General features: G+C 41.0%; 2 protein-coding genes across 2 annotated transcripts in view; one reads left to right on the top strand and one right to left on the bottom strand.

Moving 5' to 3' along the window:
- LOC108053972 (leucine-rich repeat and immunoglobulin-like domain-containing nogo receptor-interacting protein 3) overlaps window positions 1-24052 on the bottom strand; it is a 93889-nt gene that overhangs the window by 28494 nt on the left and 41343 nt on the right. The window contains 1 exon segment of the mRNA XM_044456542.1: window positions 670-741. The gene's annotated coding sequence lies outside the window, so the exon portion shown is untranslated.
- LOC108043608 (alpha-2-macroglobulin-like protein 1) lies at window positions 6859-11584 on the top strand. The gene is made up of 8 exons (XM_017122389.2): window positions 6859-6968; window positions 7053-8243; window positions 8301-8562; window positions 8625-8874; window positions 8935-8988; window positions 9049-9157; window positions 9215-10304; window positions 10376-11584. The coding sequence occupies exons 1-8, from the start codon at window positions 6907-6909 to the stop codon at window positions 11423-11425; spliced, it is 4068 nt and encodes a 1355-aa protein (XP_016977878.2). The 5' UTR covers window positions 6859-6906; the 3' UTR covers window positions 11426-11584.

Genomic DNA, 24052 nt, shown 5'->3' with positions numbered 1-24052 from the left:
GGCATGTTTTTTATGGAATAATATTTACCGAATGCGGAATATACTTTCCATTGAAAGGTTTTTCCACACAAATCGGCTTATTTCTGTTAACTTTTAAGTTGCTAGAAAACAGAGTTTGACAAAATATTTAGCGACTTGTTGCTCTTCGTGGTCCTTTTGACATTGAAGCACGCACTTTCTCCCGGTTATTTTTCTCTCCATATCCTGACTTTGACATGGATTTAATTAAATTTTTGTCAAAAGTTTTCCTAAAGAACTAGAAGGAGAGGAAAAGCGAGGTGGTGGCAACAAACTGTTGACTGGAGTTGTTCCCCAAAGCGTTTTAGCAGATCCACATTGTTGGTCTTGGACTTTTACTTTTGCTTTTACTTGGGTCCCTCAGCCATTTCCCTATTTACCTTTGCCACTCCACCCCCACATCCTCTTTCGCTTTTGCATTTTTTGCGGAAATGAAGAGAGCTTTTGGCAAATTTCAGAGCTCCGTTCTGGCATTTCCGTGTTGCATTAAAGTCTCTTCCCTCTTTGCCGAGTTTCTGGTCAGGAAATGTGATGGAAACTTCTTTAAACCTGCTCGCAGCCAATGGCAAAAACTTCAACAGGTGCGAGGGCCACAAAATTGGTTTTATACGGCATTTCCGCAGAGCAGGGGGATTGGTAATTGGAACTCACCTGGCTGCAGATGAAGTGTCCTCCAGTGGGAGTCTGTTTGCCTGGCTGCCTGATGGCAATTATAACATCGTTCTGAAAAGAAAACATGGCGAAATCTAGGTCAGGTAATGTGGAAAACTTGTATGTTGCATGAAATACTCAGACTTGTCTAAGGGAAAATGAAAAGAGTTGGCTAGCCCTCTTCTGCCAAGTTGTGCCTGATAGCCGATAACTTTATCGATTGCCCACTCAGCCGTGGCTTTCCCAACCCGCATCTCTGTGCCCGTTAAGTAACCAATTTTCCTGGCAACTTTCGGCCTGTCAGCAAAGTTTTCATCACTGTCAGCAGGGCTAACAACTTAACTTAAGTCAGATCGGACAAGAAGTTGCTGTTGCACATGCAACACGCTGTTGCACATTACCAACATGTGGGTGTAGGTGTGTCTGTGTGGAGTCTTAAAATGCACGCATGTATGATTTTTCAGGGCTGCAGAGCGTGAACTATTTCTCGAAAACTAAGGGGCTTACATAAACTGAAAAATAATTTAAAATTTAGCTTGTAAAGCTAATAAATAAATATTTAGGAAAAAAGGGCAATTTTCTTATCTTTACCTTGTATTAACAGTTTAAAAAACTTGCATCCCTCATAAAATATGCATACTTCTCCGGAAGTATGTAACCATTAAATTTTAAAGTATAATTTATAACATTTTTCCATCCCTGATTTCCTTCTATTGCACAAACTTTGCCGCTTTAGAAGAACAACCACAGCAAACAGGACACAATCAGGACACGAACTAATCGCCACATCAAAATGTCAGGTGGCATGTTATAGATTTCCTTGTGTTCCCATATACTTGCAGCACTTTTTGCACTAAGCAGCAACATGACGTACTACCTATGACCTCTTGTCAGGGGAAAAACTTGGTTTGCTGTGCTGTCAGTTGGGTTTCCGTTTTGTAAAATGTAGCAAAAACTGTTTGCCAATTCGATGGGGCAGCAGGGCCATGCAACATTAATGAGGAGCGTATTCTCGCTTTGCTGCCAAATCAAAGTTACGACGTCTTCGCTGGCGAGGGCGACGTTGCGTATACTTGATCTTGTTACACGCACAGCTAAATGTCAATTTATTTGCCACACTCCAAAACACTAAGCCGACAACCACAACCACATCACCTCCCTCTTTCCACAGCGAATCCACCCATCTCCTTCCCTGTCTGATGAGATGTAATCGATGAGCTCTGTGGCCCTTGACTGACTTACAGACTGACAGACGATGTCTGCTAAATTCTCTTGGCAATTTGATTAAAACTCATCGCCGGCAATCGAATTATGCCGGAGATTTATGCGCTTGAGCGAAACTTTTTAATGATTTTAATCATCATTTATTCTAATTACATAAATCCATGTAATAAGCGGCAATTGAAAATGTAACCACTTAGGAGCTGTTGGCATTGAGCAGGATGATGCTTAAGGGTTAACTTGCACAAGTCATTGAAGAAAAGTAGTTGGAAAAAATAATATAAAATGAAAACGATTTCGATTTCCTTGAGGTTTAATTATTAATTAGTAAGTAGCATTAACTAATTTTGAAATCAACATTCATTTTAAGAGCAAGAATAAGTATTAGAATTTAAACGAAACTCTCGGCAAAACTTCGATAAGCTAAGGAAATGTATATTGCTTTCAGAAGAATAAGACATAATAACTCAAGTCCCAGCAAGTGTTGATATGAAATGTCAATAAAGGCTTTTCATTAACCACAAAGCTATTTTTCATTTAACCGCGCTTTTTTTATCTTTTTCATGTTCTTTTTTCTATTTTACTTTACCTTTCATCTCTTTTAAAAAAAAGCCCTCTGCCATATAAAGCCCATTGTCTGCAGTTCAGGTGCATTTTACACCCCCTTTATGGGGGGCCATCTGAAAAGGGCAGCAAGAAATCCCCGTAAATTGAAAACGAAAGTTGAAATGCAAACACAAATGGAACGAGACATAAATGGGGAAAAAAGCCAGTAAGCGAGAAATATTATTTTTATGTAACCTTCTATTTTCCCAAGCAAACCGCAGACGATGGAGCTGCCCCTGCTCCATTTCCCGACTCTGTTTCCTTTCCTATTTTTCCTGCTGGTCACAGCTGACGGTGAGAGCCCAAAGTCAATAATGCCGATAGACGGCAAATAAAAATTCCCTTTTTTATTTTGGGGTTGGAGGACTAACAGCACGTTTTTCGATTTCATTGCTTTGTTGTTATTGTTTCGGGCCAGACAAAAGGCGTCTGGGGTTACGAAATGAATGCCAAAAGCAGCCACGCAGCAGAAATTTTGATCCAAGGGCCGCCAGCTATCCCTTGGACTATTAATAAAATACCAATGATGGCTAGGACCCCTGTTAAAATCCCTTTCACCATTTGCCAGTTGCCAATTCACTCCTTTTTGCCAGTCTTCACCCAGCTTTGCCAATTTCTCGCCTGCCTTTGACTTTGACTTTGGCATTGTGGCTTTGTTTCCATTTCAATGCCAGACACCGTATCCCAGTGGCTATAGTTACAGATCCATTTCGAGTGGGAGTTGTAAAGTTAGAGTCGGTGAAAGCGGAAACGGAAATCGCTGGACAACTAACAAGCAGCGCGAACAATTGTCAAATCTCTTTCCCCCTCAAAGTCAAAGTCAGCAGACATTATGGAGTGAAGCTCTTTGATTGTTTGATGTCTCGTCTGCATTGTCTTTTCTGGCCGTTCTTTTTCAGCGACCAATTGGCAATTACTTTAGACAAATAATTGCTTAAGCCAGAAATTGCTTGGGGAACGTGGCTCAACTCCCAAAGCCAGTTAACTTTGTGCCTCCTAGTTTGGACAAACTCCCACAATCCCAGAGTTATTAGCACAGGAAATAGCATAACATTTCCAGTTAACTATTAGACTTTGTAGGTAAAGTAATATTGAATTTAGCATTTGTTGTTTAAAACTAAATAGCAGATAGTCATCATTGTGGTTGAGTCTGATTTGTTTATTCGAATATAATATTTCTGGCTAAAGAATAAAAATCTGATTCTAAGTGGTTTCTTCTCATGACTACAAATCTTAATAGCTCTCTAATATCGACGACTAATTAAACTCCAGCTCCAAGAAATCACAAATATTTTCTTGGGTAATATGAGAAACTGTTTCGCACTCGCCAACGTATTTGGTTACCCCAGAAGGAGTGCAGAAGTGTTTGTTATGACGGAAGCCGCTCAACTTAATGCTAAGTTCAGTTTAATGTGGCAGCTAACTGGTTCGTGTTGGGGGTCTGGTTCAGAGACCGGGATCCCTCGGTCATATGAGACACTTGAGAAAGAATCCCCCGCTGCCGGTCTTTCAACATGTTGGGAAACTTAACACTCGGCGTGGGCGGAATGGGCTTTAAGGGAAGGGGCAACAACGGGGGACTCTAAGTACACAGAGCTCGTATTTTCAGCTTCATTTGTGGGTCATTTGCTGTGATTTCGCTTGGCCAAAGCTGATGCTAAGCGGATTTTAAATGCCTTTCAAGTGGCTGCCTGCGTTGTTTATTTTACATGAGTTATGAATGGCTAATTGCACCGATGAAAGCTGGGAAGTAGGATTGAGAGATGGGTCTTAAATTAAAGGAGATCCAATAAACAATGCCAGGATTACGAAGCCACAAATGCGTTATTAAATCAGTTATACAAAGAGGTTAATTGGCGTAAGTCTCTTGTTGAATGCATTTGTTTATAGTAAGTTATAAAATGGTTCAGTATGTCATATTTAACATTCAAAAACAAAGACACAACAGAATATAAAACCCAATTCCTTTCCAGACATTTTTAAGTGACAATAGCTAAAAGCTTTTCTGGCTACCATTACAGACACCATATATCTGCCAAGGAATATTCAATCTGTGGGCGGGGAGTTCTGGATGCTGACAGTTGATTGAACACTTTCTGAAATGACAAAAACGCCCCACGGGTGACATATCTCAAAACACTTTACTGCGTCTGCACCGGGCTCGCTTTTCCACCTTTTCTACGGTTTCCCCGTCCCCGGGGTTTTCCCTCAGGATGGTTAGGTGTTGCAACCTTGATTTACGAGTCAGTTTGGGGAGGTGGTTGGGAGTTGCGAGTTGGGAGCTGGGACTCGGAGGATGCCATTTGCATAGCGTCGGACCAACGGAACGGAGCCAGCGGCCAATCATTAAAACGTCGGCATGATGAGCTCTCCCTGTCTCCTGCTCCGACTGCCTGGATCCTGAGGCTTCCTCCGCGGTTTTAAATTACCATTTTAATGTTGCCCAGTGCCGTTGATTGATGTGGTATGATGCTGATGCGGATACTGTTTTCAGGGGCAGCAGTCAAAATGTAAATGCTTCCTCGTGAAGTGAAGCGTTTTTCCTCCTAACAAGCTTTTGGCATTTTGTCTACCGTTTTCGCTTTAAAGCCATAAAATAGGGAAAAGATTTTTTTTAATGCCGACCATAAAAGTGAGGATTCTGCAGACATAATTATATATTTTTCTTACTGATGGACAGGCTCACCTATTAACAGATACTTTGGGACACTTCATTGGACCCTGAGTTATGGGGTTCCCATACTCCCCCACTCTACACACACACTCGCCCACACAAAAGTCCCCATTCTCCATATGAATTTTCACCCGCTGATTGAGCACAAGTGCCGTGCTGACTGACAGACTGACACTTTGGGCTTTTAAATGCCTCAAAAACCACTTATTTTCGGAATGGCTTTTAAGCAGCTCCCGAAAGATGCACTTCCCCACCTCGAATTTTATTTTTGTTAATGAGCTGTTCGCAAGACAGAAGTTTCAGTCGGAGCAGATTTTGCAGGTTCTAAAATAATTTCATTTGCGTTTATTCTTTGGAGAGGTCATGGGGCAGCTTCGTAAAAGCAATTTACCGATAAGGCTTGGGGTATATGGGAATTGTTTTTGCTTTGTCTTTTAATAAATTACGTTGTTATGTACATTATTATATTCTTTAAATGAGTATCACTTAAAAAAAGTATATGCATTTATATGGGTTTTATATAAAATCTTTTTTTATTTAAAGGTCCCTTGAAATCCCTTGGCCCTCACATCACATGTGCCACCTTAAGACGGAATTTATTTTCCAGCCAGACATTTCACGCCCTCAGGCAGCCGACAAACAAGCATAAAACTTGTCTCCTCTCATTTCACTCAAAAAAAAGGAGAAAATGTAAGAAAATAAATTTAATGGCGCCAAATACTTGTAAGTACGCAGAAGGAGAGTTGACACCAAAAGTGAAGTCAGGCCAAATGCATTTCCTGCTGGAATAGAAGTCTCACACTTGTGCACTCAACTTCCGTTTCGATTTCATGTTTTGTTGACTGCGTAGGTGTGAAGTGAATTTGTTCCTTGTGGCAAAATTACCACCACTTCCTCCTCGAAAACCCCTTGCATGTACGGAAATCAGCCACACGTCACTCTTCACTTTCCCAAAAGGGCTGAGGGTGATGTGTTTTCATATTTTCATATTTCTCTTGGCGTTGACATGATTGCTTATAAATGCAATTTTATATATCATATCAATTCTGAGTAAGGAAAAAAAGAGGGTTGCTGAAAGGGGTGTCTCCACCAGCTGAGGTTATTGCTTTTGATGAATATTATTACAAACAGATTTTTATTCCGCCAAGTGATTGCACTTTTTGAATGCCATCCGTCGCCCAAGGCTGACAAGGATGCTTTTCTTGGTGCCAGTTAATGAAAAAGGCAAATTTGACTTAAACAAACATCATTACTTATTTTTCCCTATGAGTAATATGTTTATTTTCACATTAGCTTTATCTGCAAACCATCAAATATTTGTGGGTCATTCTGAGTATGTTGACAGATAATAAAAGCTAAAAAGATTGTGTTTTACGCTTAAAACATTGCTTATAATCTCTTTTAATGCTCTATAACCAACTGTATTACAACTGATATTATGATGGTCTTTGCATGCGATCGCTTTATAGATAGTGGGACACTCAAACACAAGCGTTCCACATTGTCTATTTAATGTTTATTACTCTTATTTGATGTATTTATTTCAATTCTTGTTATAAATATATTAATTAATTGTGGGCAGTTCCAAGTCTGCTGATTGCTCTCTTAGGCCGAACAGATAAGAACTTGAATCTGCTATATAAAAGCTGTCGCAATTTGCATCATATTTCACTGTGCTCTGTTTTATTGAGATGATTGGTCAAGACTACGATTAATACGAATAAAAAATCATCAAAATGACGTGGTTTTTACTATGGACTTTTATTTTTCAATATGTATTGATAATTAACGCCAAGGGGTAAGTTGAGCTTTAATCTTTAAGTTATTTTTCTGCCAAAAAAGTTGATCTGGATTGATGGTTACAATTTTGTATATTTTGCAGTAACTTTTTGGTTGTGGCACCCGACACCCTACAATCTTACATCGATTATGAAGTAGCCGTTACCCTGCATAGTGCCGATATGGACAGTGTAATTAAGGTCAGCCTGGACGGACCCTCGTTTACCAGGTCCCAGTCGATTTACATTCAGCCCATGTCCACCCGGAAACTATCCTTCAATATCCCGAAACTCACAGGTGGTGAATACCAACTCACAGCTGAGGGTCTTCAGGGCATCATTTTCAAGGAATCCAAGAAGCTTTTCATGTCCGAGGACAAGGCCTCGATCTTCATCCAGACAGACAAGGCCACCTATAAGCCGGGCGACCTCCTACAATTCAGAGTCCTCTTCCTGGACAGGCAAACCCGCCCCGCCAGGATCGACAAGCCCATCACGATTGAGATCCACGACGGGGATAAGAACCTCATCAAGCAGTGGAAGGAGGTCAAGCCGACCAAAGGTGTTTTCTCCGGAGAGCTCAATCTGTCCGAACACCCGGTTCTGGGAAACTGGACGATGGCCGTTCAGGTGCAGGACGAGGGCAGGGTGACCAAGGATATAAAGGTGGACAAGTACGTGCTGCCGAAGTTCGGAGTCAGGATCCACACTGCTGAACACGTGGTGGCCAGCAACGGACATATTAGGACGGCCATTTATGCCAAGTACTCCTTCGGCAAGCCGGTGAAGGGCAAGGCCACCATATCAATAGAGGGGGGCCGATCTGAGAAGACCGTCGACATTGATGGAAAGGTCAATGTGGAGCTACCCTTTGCTTCCACCGACAAGTCGCCACTGAAAGTGGTAGCCACCGTGACCGAGGAGCTCACGGACCTCAAGCAGAATGGCTCCGCCTATGTGACACTTCATCAGAACCGCTACAAACTGATCGCTATCCGTTGGCCAGAAAACTTTAGGGGCGGACAGAACATTACCTTCCCTGTTGCGGTCACAAATGTTGACGGTACGGCGGTCATGCACCCCACCAGCAACCTTACATTTAACTTTTCATGCTGTGGACATTCAAAAATCATTGAGAAGCCCTTAATATCTAGTGTAGCTAAAGCAGCAAAGGTGTTTCCCGATAGTAGGTGCGGCAAATGTGAGGTGTCCACCGCTTTTGAAGGAGCAGTCAACCTTACCCAAACTATATCAAAGCTCGAAAAGTCACTGAGGATCGAGCTTAATAACACGAAGTGAGTATATGAGTATAACAATATATGCTTATAACCGTGATATACCCTTCTATACAGGCACTATCTGAGGCAGAGAGTTGAGTTCCAAGTTATATCCTCTGAGGTCCTACCCTACTTCATGTTCACGGTTGTGGCTCGTGGAAAAATCGTCGTTAATAAGTACGTGCAAGTAGCTCGGGACGTCGGAAATAAGCATTTCAGCTTCCAACCCACTGTCGATATGATGCCCCAAGCCACGATTTGTGTGCACTACGTGGTGAACGGGGTCATGCACTCGGACGAGAAAACGATCGAATTTGAGAAGGACTTTGGAAACTCGGTTGGTGGACACGAACGGAATGTAGACCCAGCTCGATATAATTTATATTATATTCATTTCAGATTGAAATCAGAGTGCCGGAAAATGCAGATCCCGGCCAAAATGTGAGTCTGGAAGTGAGGACCGATCCCCATTCCTTCGTAGGACTCTTGGGAGTCGACCAGAAAGTCCTGTTTTTAAGGTCTGGAAATGACCTCAGCCAGGAACACGTAATTAACGATCTCAGAAAGTACGGGTCAACTGGCGTGGTGACCCTAACCAATGCAAATGTAAGCACCATTGAAGAGGGGGGCGAATGTATCTTTGAAAATGGTAAGCCACGATGAGTAGTTTTCTAGACAGCTTGAACAATTAAAAACGGTTTATATTTAGGATCATGCGGTGTTGAAAGTCGAACGAATTTTAAGTACACTAGTTCGCATAAAGGTAAGTCATATATCAGTTACCCAGACGGTTTAAATGATGCCAATTTTAAAATATACACAGGAAAGCAAACAGCTGCAGTGAAGTCTGTGCAGTCAACCAGTGCGGAAGTTTCACATCCGCCAATTCGTCAGGAGTTCCCAGAAACCTGGCTGTTTATGAACATAACTGAGTAAGTGTTTTGAGGTTTTCCAAAAGGGTTAATACATATATTTACAACCACCCGAAGCGTGTCCGAAAATGGATTTGAAATGGTGCATAAGGAGATTCCCGATACGATCACCTCCTGGGTAATCACTGGCTTTTCCCTGAACCCGATTTCGGGCTTCTCCATGACCAAGAGCCATTCCAAAATCCGTGTGTTCAAGCCATTCTTCGTATCCTCAAACCTGCCCTACTCCGTAAAGCGAGGCGAAGTTATAGCCATACCGTTGGTGGTGTTCAACTACATGGATAGTCCTGTGAGGGCGACGGTGACGATGGACAACTCTGACCAGGATTACGAGTTCTCCGAGGTCATCAATGCGAATGAGGCGAGGAGTCTGCAGGAGGGACAGAGGTCAAAAGCAATCTGGATACCAGCCAACACCGGCGCAAGCGTCTCGTTCATGATTCGCCCCAAGAAGATTGGAGTGACCATCCTGAAGATCATCGCCAAGTGTCCCATTGGCCAGGACATCATCCTCGAAAAGCTAAAGGTGGAGCCCGATGGCGTGACAAAGTACGTCAACAAAGCCATTTTAGTCAAAGCGAATCGGTTGCATCGTCGAAGTTTGGAGCCCTATGAGAACACGCTGAGTGTGGACGTAATACCCACGGACATTGTGCCCGACTCCGAATTCGTAGAGTTAGAAGTGGGAGGGGATTTAACAGCCCCCACAATCACAAACATTGATAATCTGGTGCGCTTGCCCCGCGGCTGCGGAGAGCAGAATATGGTAAACTTCGTGCCCAACATCCTGGTGCTGCGCTACCTGGAGGCTACCAAACGCCGGGAACCCGCTATCGAAAAGCAGGCCAAAAAGTTTTTGGCCTCTGGCTATCAGACGGAGCTGTACTTCAAGAAAAAAGACGGCTCATTCAGTGTCTTCACCAATGCTGCAAGCAGTACTTGGCTTACTGCCTATGTGATCCGCTCCTTCCACATGGCAGCCAAGTTCACCGACATAGATCCCTCTCTCTTGACAGCTGGTCTAGATTTCCTTGCCAGCAAACAAAAGGAAAACGGCGAGTTCCCGGTAAATGGCGCCCTATACAGTGACATCAAAAATCCCCTGGCCTTCACCTCCTACGTCCTGCTTACCTTCTTCGAGAACAAGGTGAGTCCTTTCTTTAGGTTGACGCGGATTTGTGACTGACTCCAAGTTTATCCTCCTTATTGTCCTTGCAGGAGCATATCCCAAGATACCAGCGTGTGATCGATAGGGCCGTGCAATTCGTGGCCTGCGAGGTGAACAGCTCCAATGATCAGTACTCCCTGGCCATCGCCGCCCTGGCTCTGGCCAAGGCCAAGAACTCCAAGGCCGGGTCGGTTCTGGCCAGGCTGGAGAGTATGGCCCGGCGCAAGGGTGACCGCAAGTGGTGGTCCAAGAAGCCCAATTCCGTTGGCAGCCACGACGTCGAGCTGACCTCCTATGTGCTGCTCGCCATGCTGGAGCACGGCATCACGGACTCGCCCATGACCATCGCCGACTGGCTGGTTGCCCAGCGGAACAGCAACGGGGGCTTCCGCTCCACCCATGACACGGTTATGGGCCTGCAGGCCCTGACCCAGTTCGCTATCGAGACGTCTTTGCCCGTCGGAGACATGGACATTCTCTTCGCCCTTTCCAAATTCGGAGCTAAATCCTCCCTTAAGGTCACCCCCGAAAAGGCGCTAACAGTGCAGTCCCACGTGCTTCCGAAGACCACCCGAGAGGTCCATGTCTCGGCCTCGGGCAGGGGTGTTTCCTTGGTGCAACTCTCGTACCGCCACAATGTGGTCACCAAGGAGGAGTCGCCCAGTTTCAAGATAAAGACTACGGTTAAGGACTCGCCCATTAATCGTCTCGAGCTCGAAATCTGCTCCGAATACACTCCCGTTGAGGCGAGCGACAAGGGAAAACCCTCTAACATGGCGGTCATGGAGGTCCAGTTGCCCTCCGGTTTCTTGGCCGATGCCGATGATCTGAAAAGGACCAAGTCCTCCCCCGATGTGAAGATCGTGGAGACTAAGAAGGGCGACACCATGGTGGTCGTCTACTTCGAAAGCCTGTCGCCTGGTGACCCCAAATGCGTAACCGTAACGGCATCCCTCGTCCACGCTGTCGCCTTGCAGAAGCCTTCCTACGTAGTCCTCTACGACTACTACGTCCTGGAGCGACGGGCCACCGAGTACTACGCGGTGAGATCGTCCCTATGCGAAATCTGCCAGGATGAAGAGTGCCGACGTGGTTGTTAAAAAATTTAAGGTGGAATCGGACTCCAAAGGAAACCCAACTCACTAAAAAATGAAATAAATATTATCATTTTTAAATATTTCGTCTTATTTAAAAAAGGGTGTTTCAATTAAACCTCTAGACATTAATAATACTTATTAAAAATGCGTTTTAAAAATATTTAAACATCTTATTTTCAATAACCAATGCATAGAAGACACAATTGCATTACTTGGGATTCCAGGGAACCAGACATTAAATCAGTTTTGTAAACCTGATTTTTTCTGATAAAAATTTTCAAGCTTCTTCTGCTAAGACAGAAAACTTTAACATTTGGCCAGCTTCAAATGCTAATGACCCACATAAGTCATTAACTTGGCCCCGATAAACGTTAAGTAAACGTTGGGAAAAAAAGTGCGAGAATTTCCAGTTCAAAGCAAGAAGAAAATTTCGAAGGCAAGAAAAGAGAAAAAGCAGGAGGGTGTAATGGTTAGCAGCATCGTAAACTTTTCACAGGACATCGTCATCATCATCATCAGTAGACACATGCCCCACACCAATCTAACTCACTGGATTTTAGCGGGTGGAACGCCTGTCGGTTGCTCATCAAATGCGTGCCGCCTGCAGGAAATTAAATAATTTTGTGTAATGAAAAAAGGCCAAAAGAAAAGCGCGCCGGCATTAATGTTAATGCATTTTTTTCTTTGCCACGGAGGGCCAAAAACAAAAGCAAACACTTAAAATGATTGTTGTGGGCGTGTGCGTGTGTGCCACGCCCTCCAGCCAAACGCACATAAAACAAAAAAATGATGGCATAAATTCTCAGTTTGTTGGCTGAATTTCATTGCAAATGTGCGCACATTTTCCAATTGAAATGCCAAACACGAAATGCGAAAATTTCACAGCTCCCATTTGTTGTTGTTACCTGATGTACGATATATGTATATATGTACATATAAAGGTGGCAACTGCAGAAGCTGCCCCTGTCCTCTATTTGATTTATGTGCCACCATTTTGGCACTTGCTAGTTATTATTGTTATTGCCAATAGGCAGAGACATCCGAATAAACAAAGGAAGCTCTTTTAATCGGGCTTGGACTCATAGAAATTGAAGGTATAATTATATCGTTGGAATTCAACAGAATTATTACATTTTACATTATATGCACATTTTGTAAGATTCTTTTATTATCTTGGATAGTTTTCATTTTAACGACATTTAAAAATAAATTAGATTTTAGTACCTCCTATTTTTACAAAGTATATAAATAATTGAATGCTTCTTAAATTTATTTCTACAATAAATATTACAAAATACCTAAATACGATTCCTTAGTCTTTAATATATCTCTCGATTTTTATTGGACTTATAGTCCCTGCCACCGTGGCCATTAGAAATTCGAGCTCAAATTAATTTTGACAGGCGACGCACCCAAACCATTTAACGCTTTTCCAGCATGCCACCCCCAGATCTCCATCCCAATTTTCCTGGATCCAACGAGAGGAGGAAAAACCAACAAGCGCTGACCATTTGAAGGGCAAAAACACGCAAAGAGAGTGGGAGTCGGACACACACCTAAATTATGGCCCCAAATGATTTGAAAATAGCAGCTGTAATTTGTTTGCCAACACACAGACACGCACTCAAACCCACACGCAGGTCGACGGGGTCCAACACCCCCTGAATTTTCCTCCTCTCGGAAAATCGCCCAACCTTTTCCAAAACCCCCCACCCACTGAAAAAGGAGCAACATATGCCAACATTTTTCCATGCACTCGGAGACCTTGGGGACTGCATTATGATGGCGGGTGGCTGAAGCGACAATTAGACAAAAGCTGGGAAACACGCAGACATTGCTTCAATTTCGTGTCATTGTCAGGCTTCCGAACGGGACAAAAACAAAAAATGAGGAAAAGCTGCAGCGGGTGTGGCTGCTTTTTATTATTATTTTGAAATTAAAATTCCCCACTCGAAAGGGAAGTCCTCATGGAGCACTGCACATGTGCATTTGGGGTTTTGGCATCTCATCCTCCGTTTTGGGACATTCCCCGCTTTTTATGAGCCAGCTTCGAGGGTGGCACCGTAAATATGCACGTACACACCATTTTTTAATTGATTAAATATGAAACAAGCAAAAAAGCACGACAAGGATGCAGATTGTCCTTGGAATGGGAATACAAGAGGAAAATTAAAAGCTGGTGCCATGAATATTAAAGCCAAAATGAATAGAATTAAAAAATAATATTTTAAAATCATACGGATAATTTCAGAGCTTCTAATTTTTGCTCAGCAAATGTTAATCCTCAAAGCAATCCGTAGCTCAAAAAATGTAAAACCATTAACTTCACATAAAATAAATAAAAAACTTTTCTTTATCCACATAAAATTCCAATTCTGGTAAAATTTACATGAACACTAAACAAATGTTCACATATAATAAACTGGAAATATTTAAATAAACGGCATGGAAACATTACAAATGTGTATTTCTAGCTGAAAATGGTGCAAATTTCGATGCAGTCAAAAATATTTACACACAACATCAAAGTTTGTTAAGCTGGAATTGCAACAGTGATTGAAGCGGGAACTAACTCCGCTGACTAACTGACTCACATCGCTCACTCAATCACCAACCCTTTTCGATTTTCCCATTTCTCCCTCAATTTCTCCATGACTTCCCGGTAGATTGACAAATTTGCACTTAGCCTTGGCTTTGGCTCTGCACTTGTTGAGAATCGTGAGCTGCATTTATCTGCTATTGAATTTCAACCGAAAAAAGGCCATACAAAATATCCGAATTTATAGCTCAGATTTGCTTTCCTCTTTTTTTCCTTCATGTGACTTGTGGGTAAAAAAGTTTGGGTCTCGCTAGCTTACACGAAAATGAATCGCATTAGTTAGGGTTGAGTGATTTGGAAATTGTGGTAAAGGCAAACGGCGCTAATTTCCTTCGCAACTTTATTTTCGTGGGTGAGCCTGTCTGCGGCTTCAAGTTTTGGCTTGACTCTGCACACTTTAATTGAACTTAATTAAGTTTTCCCTGTAAGCTGCAAACAGGAAGGTTGAACAAGAAAAAAGGTTTAAATTATTGTAGTAAGAACTTACAACTTTTCTTGCGTTTTTTAAATACATAATAAACACTATTTTCAAAATATAGCAGTCTTTCTTTTACATACTGATATTTCTTAGATTTCTTATTGCAGTCTTTCTTTTACATACTGATATTTCTTAGAAAAGTTTCAATATTTCATAAAAAAAATACAAATTATAATTACATAATTATGGTCAACATTGTGATAATTTCTAGTTTGAATTGGCTTACCTAACAACTTCTCCGTATGATTGGCCCCACATTAAAAATCAATAACTCTACTGGTTACTTCGAGCGATTAAATTTCAACCTTTCAACAAAGTCGGTAAGCCAGCAATTTTATCTACTTTTAAATGTACATAATTCGTTTTGAAAATAGCTAAATTAAAACCTACAAGTCAGGAAACTTCGTTGAAGAGACAGTAATAAACCATAAGGTTCGGCAACCAAATACCCCTTAAAATAAACTAAGAAATTCTGACAAAATCAAAGTATTCCGAACATCCAGGGTAAAGGGAAAATCTTTCACGTTTGGCCGTCGAATAGCTCTCGGAATTGACTGCCACAGTTCACATCATGAAATATTTAAGGCATCCAACTCCTTGAAACAGGAACTGGGAGCTCATCGCCCAATCGTGTGTAAAGTGACAACTTTATTCCCGGGCTTTTGGACCGAAAAAAGCTACGAAAATGTCAGCCAAGTCGGAAACTATTTTCGTGTTGTCCATTCGAATATTTAAAACGCTTGCGGCTTTTGGCCGCCCAAATAAAAAATAGAAAGACCCTCTAACCATAGATATTCCGGGTTTATTGGTTAGTTGTGCTGGTTTTATTGCCAACAGTGTGTCCTGTTTATTCAAACAAGCCCGAAGTTTTGGGCCCGGCTGCCTGGCTGCCCGGCTGCGGTTGCCATTAAATCCTTAAAAATACCTCAATATATATGTACGTTCGAAAACAAGGACCCACCTCCGGTCCTGCTGCCAATGCGCCTCATAAATTGTGTATAACATTCTGACCAGTTAATGGATTTAAATTTTCATGTGTGTTTGCCTTTGCTGAGGCGGCAAACTAACACACAAATTTTTCTATCAGTGGTTTCTGCGGTTTCCCTTCGCATTTTTGGCCCTAACAAGTTTCACTCAGTTTGTGTGTCTTTTGGTTTTTTGACCAAAATTTCTTGGCCTAGTTTTTGACGAAGGAAAAATGCCTTTTGTCTTGACACAAATGTAATAGAAATTTTCAGGCGAAAACCGCAGGAGAGGCATTTTACTATTAAATAGTGTTTAGTGCTTGAATATGTGGACTTAAAGTATTTATAGTGGTTAAGGGATCAGTAAGCATTCTTGGCATTTGACATTTGTATTTAGCTTGAGTGACAGAGTCACTAAAGTGCAGCTAGAATTAGCAACCCAAATGGTAGCTCAAAAAGGTCATCTCTCGATCTAAATGCCAGCAATCAAAAACTAATCAATATGACTGAATAAACTCAGTAGATCTGGCAGATACAATTTGAATAAATTCAGCCGCAAATCGATCGAAACGCAAGGTAAACCGAAAGCCCCTTCAAATTCAAAACCCCATAGTTCAAAACATTTTGTGGGTAAATGCAAATTTATTGCAAGTAGTTGAGGATGGAGAGGGTGCTGGGTGCAGAAAAAAAGAGAATTTGCGTATTCGAATCCGAGTCCGAATCGAACAGTGAATACAAAAAGTCTTTCTGCTGCATGTAGTAAAATATGCTAAAAGTAAATCCAAGTTGAATTAATGGACAGCAATCTTTGGATAAATCTTATGCATTTTCAAATGCACACAAGGGGGTGTGTGTGTGTGTGTGTGTGTGTGTGTGTGGGGCATTTGCATAACCGCAGAGCAAGCCAGTAAACCAGAAGGAACTCGACTCCGGCCACAATTTATGCAAATTCAATTGCAACAACTTTGGCAGTCGCCACTTTTCAGGTCCTCTTTTTTTATTTTTTCTTGGCCATACATATGACGATGGTCAGGCCAATCGATGGACTGTAATCCCGATCCCCGAAGATAGCTTTGTCCGCAATGATAGCCGGAATTTGTGGCAGGTTTTTTTTTGATTTTCACCCATTAAATTTAATGAATGAATACACATTTCTCGTATGATTTTTCTTTGGAAAAATGTAACGTCTGGCAGCTTACACTGATTACAGTTCAATGCCAGTTACCCAAGAGTTTAATCCACTTCCACTCACGCCTCAACATTCAATTGCCTTGAGTTTCGTGTGGTGAAGCGGGGAAATCACAGAATTCTCAACTCGCTGCAGACAACACAAATCAACACCTACACAAGTTGAATGAAAATCTCTGGAGGCGGAGGAGCAGAGGATCGGAGCGGTGGTATTATGTCTCCATATGCGAAGTCTGGGGATAATAATCACAACTAATGCGACAACTGCCTTAGTTACTTAACTTTGATGTTGCTGCTGCTTTTCCATGGACTTTACTTAGGCGTGTATACGCAATGCCACTGCTGGGGATAGGATTTTCGGAGGAATGTAGAACAAACTGAATTCGCCTTAAGCTAATGAATGAAAGTAACTTTGACTGAGAAAAATTTCCCAAGCGAAGAAGAGAGAATAGAAAATCTTATGAAAATAAGTAGCAAAGTTAAAGACAACAAGGAATGGTTGTTTTGCATCTTTACCATCTTTAAAAAGGTTTTATCTTTCTTAATAAAATAAAGTTTGGAAACAAAGAAGTGTGCAGTAAAACTGCAGTAACAAATAATAAAACTTTATATAAAATAAACTTACTTTTATGGCGATAAAATAAATACAAATTCATTTTCAAACGGCTTTAAATTAAAACCTAAAACAGTGCTAACTTATTGCTCTTAAAGTTCTTTCTCGGAAAATAAAGATATTTCAACTACAAGCAACAATTAGATAAAGCTTTAATATGGTTTCCATCTGCCGACTCCTTTCGCTTTTCACTTGCCAAACTTCCGCATTTTGCCTGAACGCATCTGCTTCACTTTCGTTGACATTTTGAAGGCGCCTTATCGAGGACAACTTCATTGCCGCTCCTCCAGTTTCAGCTGTTCCTCCAGTTTTGGCCCTACCTCATTCTGGGCCAAATAGTTGGCAAAGAACCCGACAGACAGCGTCTTCCTCCCTTGCAATCTTACACATGATTGGCTTCTTGTGGGAGTGGAAAAGCGGCGAGGACTTGAACTTCTTCCGCAACATGATTATTTCTTGTTTATTGTTATTTTACGCTACTTTGAGTCTCGCAACCAATCCGCTCTGTAAAGTGCAGACAAGCTCGGAGGAAATAGTTTTTAAACTTATTTCGCCCAACTCCGCTTTCAGCCGTCATCGGTTGACGTTTTGCCTTATCAGCGAGTCAACTTGGGTGGCGATTTAAAGTTGCTTTCTGTGTCGGGGCTTTTTCGGCTACTGTTTCTACCTTATCTTTCCACAGTCACAGACACGTTTAATTTTCACTCCGACATCATAAATCGATTAACCAACGTTGCTCTGGATCATTAACAGCGAGCAGGCCAAAGTTTCAGACATCGGAACGCGACCCATTAGACCCTTTTCAATGTCAGCCAGCCAAAGGCGCTAATTTGGCTACAACAGCTCTTAGCCAGTTAGACAAAGGGTAAGGCAACTGGAAGCGAAATTGTTTTACACTGGGAAAAGCGTTGATATTTGTTTGCACTAAAAATACCTTTTGATACGATTGACAGAACGTAACTTGTTTTGGATCTTAAGAGAACTTTTTAGTTAATAATTATCAGTTATTTTATGTAGACAAAATATTGAAGTGTAATTAAAAAGTAATACTCTGACAAACACAACTATATTTATTTGCAATACATATTTTATATTGCTTTTTAAAAACACTTTTCAAGTAATAATATTCAGTATTCTTCTATTTATAAAATCTTAAGTGTTTACTACTTGAACGTGAAAGAATTTTATCAATATTCACTTACATTTATTTTAAAAAGTAGAAAATATTTTCATTGTGTTTGAAATCGATTTATTTTTTACTAGAATAAAATATATATAATTTATAAAAGTGCCGAAATTTACCTATTAAATAGAGATCTTCTAATCAAAAAAATTAAAATATTTCTCTCTGTGCACCGACTGCAAGGGACAGCAGCAGGAGTAACAAACATTTTGACGCAGATGAAGGCACCGGATTCCCCGACTCCGCAAACATTTCACAGAAAGACATTGTCAGATAGCCAAAAGAGCAGCAGCTGTCATATCTGACATTTGGAGCTAATGCATTTGAATATCCACTCAGCCAGTCAGTTACTCCAGTCAGCCCCAAGTGATTTGGTAATAAATAGTTAAAGTTTCGCTTTTTGGCACAAAAGGCGTTGCTTTGTGGCTGATTTGGTTTCCAGTTTTCCGCCGCCGTTGATTTTGGGCTGGAAAAAGTCTCGCCTCAGGCGGTTGCCTGAATTTTCCCCGACTTGGTGGTGCAAACATTAATCTGTACATCATTAAGAGTAGTTTGGAAAAGGAGTTTGTCTAAGTTGGTCGACTCAAGACATTTGATAGAGGCGTGTGAAGAAACGTTTTTGTGTGGGTTTCTCTGACTTTGGTTAATCACTGCCTAATGGATTTTTTCTGAAGAGATATGTGAGCGACAGGACTAGTGAGATATAAGCGGATTTCAATCAATAATTCGAGCTTGTATGCTTCGTGGTGATCTTTAACTTTATACTCTTCCATATATTTTTATTTTCATTTGTTATAAATGATAGAATAGTTTATAAAACTAGAGCTAAAATAAAAGCCACAGTGATGGTTAGAATTACTTATTATATATAACTCTTCCATTTATACATAATAATATATTCAAGTAAAAGCTAATATTAGTTTTGTAATTATAAATTGATTTCTAACAGCATCCATATTTTAAAATCGCTTTTCTCGAACTCTAAATCAGTTACACATAAACTTTAGCCCCCATTAGTCGTTAAACAGCCACTCCAAACTGATTTCCTGAGTAGTAAATACATATACCAGTTATTTCTTCCTCATTCGCCACTCCACTTTTAATTCACTTCAAGCGTCTGCATCACTTATCTGATTTATGGTGAAGCCCAAACCAAATTGGATTGCTCACATCATAATATGTCACAACACACGAATGCCACTCCCACATCCACACTCGAATTGAGTGAGAAATGCCAACTCGTGACATAATTCATGCAAATCACATTAAAACCCATTCAAAACTCACTTGGGTATCACTGCATTCGTAATTTCGATATTTCAGGCAGATAGTTTCGAAAAACACATACCTGCAACGAGAGAAAGATAACAAGAAAATGAGTTATGGGCTGCATATTAGTCGTTGTATACAAAACTAAGGCTAATTATCATAATTTGCATACCATTAGGTGATAGTAGTGGTTGTGATAAAATATCAGTTTTTAATGATTTTGTGGGGGAAAATAAGGGGCGTATGAGTAATGCAGTTGAGTTGAAAAGCGGCGCAGCGTGAAAATTTCAACAGCCAAAAACAAAACCAAATTGAAACGCCACATGCTCCACTCATAGTAATAGATACTCTTATATATATATGTGGGTGGACCCCCAACCGCGAATTATTTGGACACATACGATACGATAAATTTTACCCACCGCATGTTACAATCTCATTTGCATCACAAAAGTTGGCCAAAAAATGGTGTTAGGGAGGCGGCGAAGGGGTCCAAAACACTCCTCGAAAAGGGCGTGTTAATTATCCACTAATGTTGTCTGCTTTTAAGTCCAATCTTTGACATGTTGTGTACTGCATAATGTATGTTTCATTTTGTTCCCTCCCGCCTGGCATAAAAAATTAATGATGTGAGCTGGAAACTGTGCCTAATTGATTTCTTTTCTGTGGGTTAATGGTGCCCTCAAGTTGCATAAGGCTATGTTTGGGCTGTGAAACCGAAAGTGAATCGGAACTTAATGTTGCTAGTAAAAAATATGTTTTTACTTTTAAATTGTAACAATATAAAAGCTTTAACATCATTTATTTTTCATTTATATTCACATAAAAGGTTAATTTTCTGCTGCAGGCAAATCCCTTGCTCGGCTTTTTAACTTTTTCCGCCAATTTGAGCGCCTTTTAAATCCAAGTTAAAGTCTCTTAACTGGTTGCCCTTACAAAATCCATTCAGGCCATTCTTAAAATGACTTTATCCGGAATCTTACGCTTCTCACACCCCAACAGACTTGGGTCAAGTTTATGAGTTGCTTTTAAATTTTACAACTTAAATAGAAGCATTTAGCCCTCGCAGTGACCAGCATGTGTCCATTGGCATCTTCGGTTTCTTTGGTTTCCTCGGATTCGGAGCTGCGAGCAGATAATGACCCCCAAGTTGCACGGCGGTGATATAATCAGAGACACACGCCGGGAAACAGTGACTGAAACAGCAAGGAATGCCTCGAAGCGAGTTAACTTTTTCTCATTACACGTTGATGGGTTTCGCTTGATGGCGATGGCCAGGAACTCGACTCCTTCCCTTCTGCAGTCGTAATCTACGCTTATTTTCATTGCCAATTTTAGTTGCGCCCCAAGCGAAACTCGCACATTTCCGTTGACTTTTGTCTTCGACCCTCATTGGGACGTCCTGCCCCTCTCTCCACCAATTTTTCCCACTGATGACACCAAATTCACACTTACTAAACGTATCCCCGGGACACAATGCCCCGCGCCCGTCCCCTTCTGCCTTTTAAGTGGTAGCTCTCTGATTACAAGGCCTCACCTTGCCACGCATCTCGTTAATCGCAATCTTGGAAAATTTTCCAGAACCGCAGGAGGAATTCAGTCAGCCAAGTCGCATCCCACACATCCTTGTTGGAACTATCTTAATCTCTGCTTAGTCACTTCTTGATGTTCTCGATTTGCCCCCTTACTTGCAGCTTATTAGCAATTTTCCAAACAATTAATTTTTATATAAAGCTAATTTTTAAATCGCCAGAGGAAACAAGGGGTCTAAAGTTTGAGGTGAGTAAAGTGGAAGGATACCCATTTAAGCCATGATAAATAATAAAGAACATTCATAAGCAAAAATAAAAGTAATTACGTTCTTTTTGTGAAATAATTTGGTTCCATTTTAAAGACCGAGCCAGATAATTGTTGATTGTATTCTAGATAATATGACTTTATGGGGTATTTCCATCAGATAACCACTGAAATGAGAATGCAATGCGAGTCGCGTCCGTTTGCATCCCTCATCATTTACCGATTACCGAATCGATAGCTATATAAATTCCCCTAAATAACCATTAAAGCCAAAGCAACTCATCGAAGTCATTGCCATGAACAGCTTTTGCACAAATGAGGGTTTCCCCGCCCCGATCGCAATTTCCGCAATGGCTTCCCCCATTTCCCGCAAAAGCACTACGGCCACATCGTTCACTCAGCTTGACCTCATGCATTGCATTCTGCAATTTTCGCTATGCCAAATGTGGCACTTTAAGTGGACAACAAGCAAACTACGAATTGTGGCGGCAACGAGCGATGTTGCAGCTAAACCAGCAATAGCAACAGCAACAGCAACACCAACTTGCAACTGAAACAATTGCAATTGGCAAAAGGTTCAACGCACAGCTGCATTGCGACCGAAAACGAAACAAAAGAAACACATTAGAAAGAGCCGGGAGCAAAGAGCCACAAACCGTCAGCGGGTTCATGGCCAATGGCAAATGGCAAAAAAGAATAAGTACAAAAAAAGCAGCCAACGAGGAAAAACAATTTTGCACGCCGAATGAACGAAAATTGCAGCTAGGCAGCGGCAATGCAGACAAGTAACGCAACCGAAGGAAACCGACTCGAAAAATCTATTATTGAAATCTATAAAGAACCAGCAGGGACCAGCAGCAGCAGAAATAGAAGGCGGATCAGCAGGAGCAGCCGTACACTGAGCGGAAAGTTTCCCCCTCATTCTTGCAATGTATAGGGGTATATTAGCTTGCAGTCTCAAAAATACAAATACTTTACATTTTTGTGTATTTTTCAACCAAATAGTTTTTTACTTCTCACTTAAGTGGGAGCCTCACTTAAATCATGAGCCAACACATGATTAATCATTTTTTTAATGGAGTTATTAAAGGAGTTATTATTTTAAAAATCAATTGATATTAAGTATATGGTATATTTTATCTGTATATAAAATTATAGTTATATAATTATATAATATCTTATATTAAAAGCATTACAAAATATTTATGTACCATTTTATGCAGACTGAATTAAAACTTCTTTAAAAGTGATATATTCATGGCGTTCCGATGTAAGGTTAAGTTTTTTATATAATTTATTTAATTTATTTAATTTAATTTATGAAAAATTCATTAATGTTTTTAAAAAGGTCATTAAATCCAATATAAATATATGCTTGATTTTAAATTGCAATTTTTTTGTCAGTGCACAAGGGAGTGGGGCCAGGAGCCATTGACCATTGACCATCGCTGCTAGATTCGGTCGAAGGAAGGTTTGTTTAAGAGTTTTATATACATTTTTAATATGGCCAACAGGGGGGACTACCCCCGCCCACTGCTTTCCCTCACCAGGCTAACTAACTTGGCCCATAAGGGGTCGAAACTGGCAGATTGCGGAGCGATAACAGCAACAACAGCAACTATTAAGTAGCAAATGCTGTTTTTTGGGGCGGAGGAGTGAGACTTCGAGGTGGCAGAGGTGAAGTTCTGGGCGTTGTCAGTTGACTGATGCATTGAGAACTGAAAGGAAACCGAGGAAGCACGCGCGTGGAAAATAGATTGAAATGCAAGTGGAGCGGGGTGGAAAGTGCAGGGAAAATCAGTGGAGTTGGGGTGCGATTTTTGTTGGTGGCCAGCAGCAAATCTTTCAACTTGAAAATCTGATAAAGGCGGCAAAAGTTCCATTGAAGCGGCATAAAAAGCAAATGTAGAAACACAAAGCGAAACACACACAAAGGAATGGAGTGGGGAAAAGCGGAAAAGCGGAAAAGTGCAGGGCACTGAAAAGAGACCAGAAACCCTCAAAAAGAACTCAAGACATCTTCAAGCCAATCCATCCGTAGTTGAAGTCTTTTGGCCAGAAGAAAGAGTAAACAAGACTCGAAGGAAAAGAGAGGGAAATTGATGATGTGGATGAATGAACAGTGAGCAAAGTGATTAAGATTACGTTAGAATGATAACACAGTCGAAAAGGTCAGAGCACTCCAATGTATATACAAAATAAAGTGAAGTAGTAAAGGCAAAAAGGGGAATATGCAAAGAAATTGCATTAAAAAATGAGTAAAAACCAGAGGACATGGCTCAGTGACTGGAGCAATCTTCGAAATGGAGATAAATTTAAATGCAAAAAGGGAAAACTCCCAAAGCTCAAAGAACTCCATTAATTTAATTTGCTCAACTTGGTTGTTTGTTTACAAGAATCCAGCACCTTGAAATTCATGGATAATAACCAAATGAGTTTAAAGCCAAGCCCCCATATCGTCTTACAAGACCCACACAATCCGCATTACCCGAAGACTTACCAAGAAAAGAAAAGCGAGGAAACCTTGGCCATCATCAA

Source organism: Drosophila rhopaloa, unplaced genomic scaffold (genome assembly GCF_018152115.1).
Source record: "Drosophila rhopaloa isolate 14029-0021.01 unplaced genomic scaffold, ASM1815211v1 contig_115, whole genome shotgun sequence".
Classification (NCBI taxonomy): Eukaryota; Metazoa; Arthropoda; class Insecta; order Diptera; family Drosophilidae; genus Drosophila; species Drosophila rhopaloa.
Note: the sequence above shows the minus strand (reverse complement) of the source record. Positions and strands in the feature narration are given on the sequence as shown.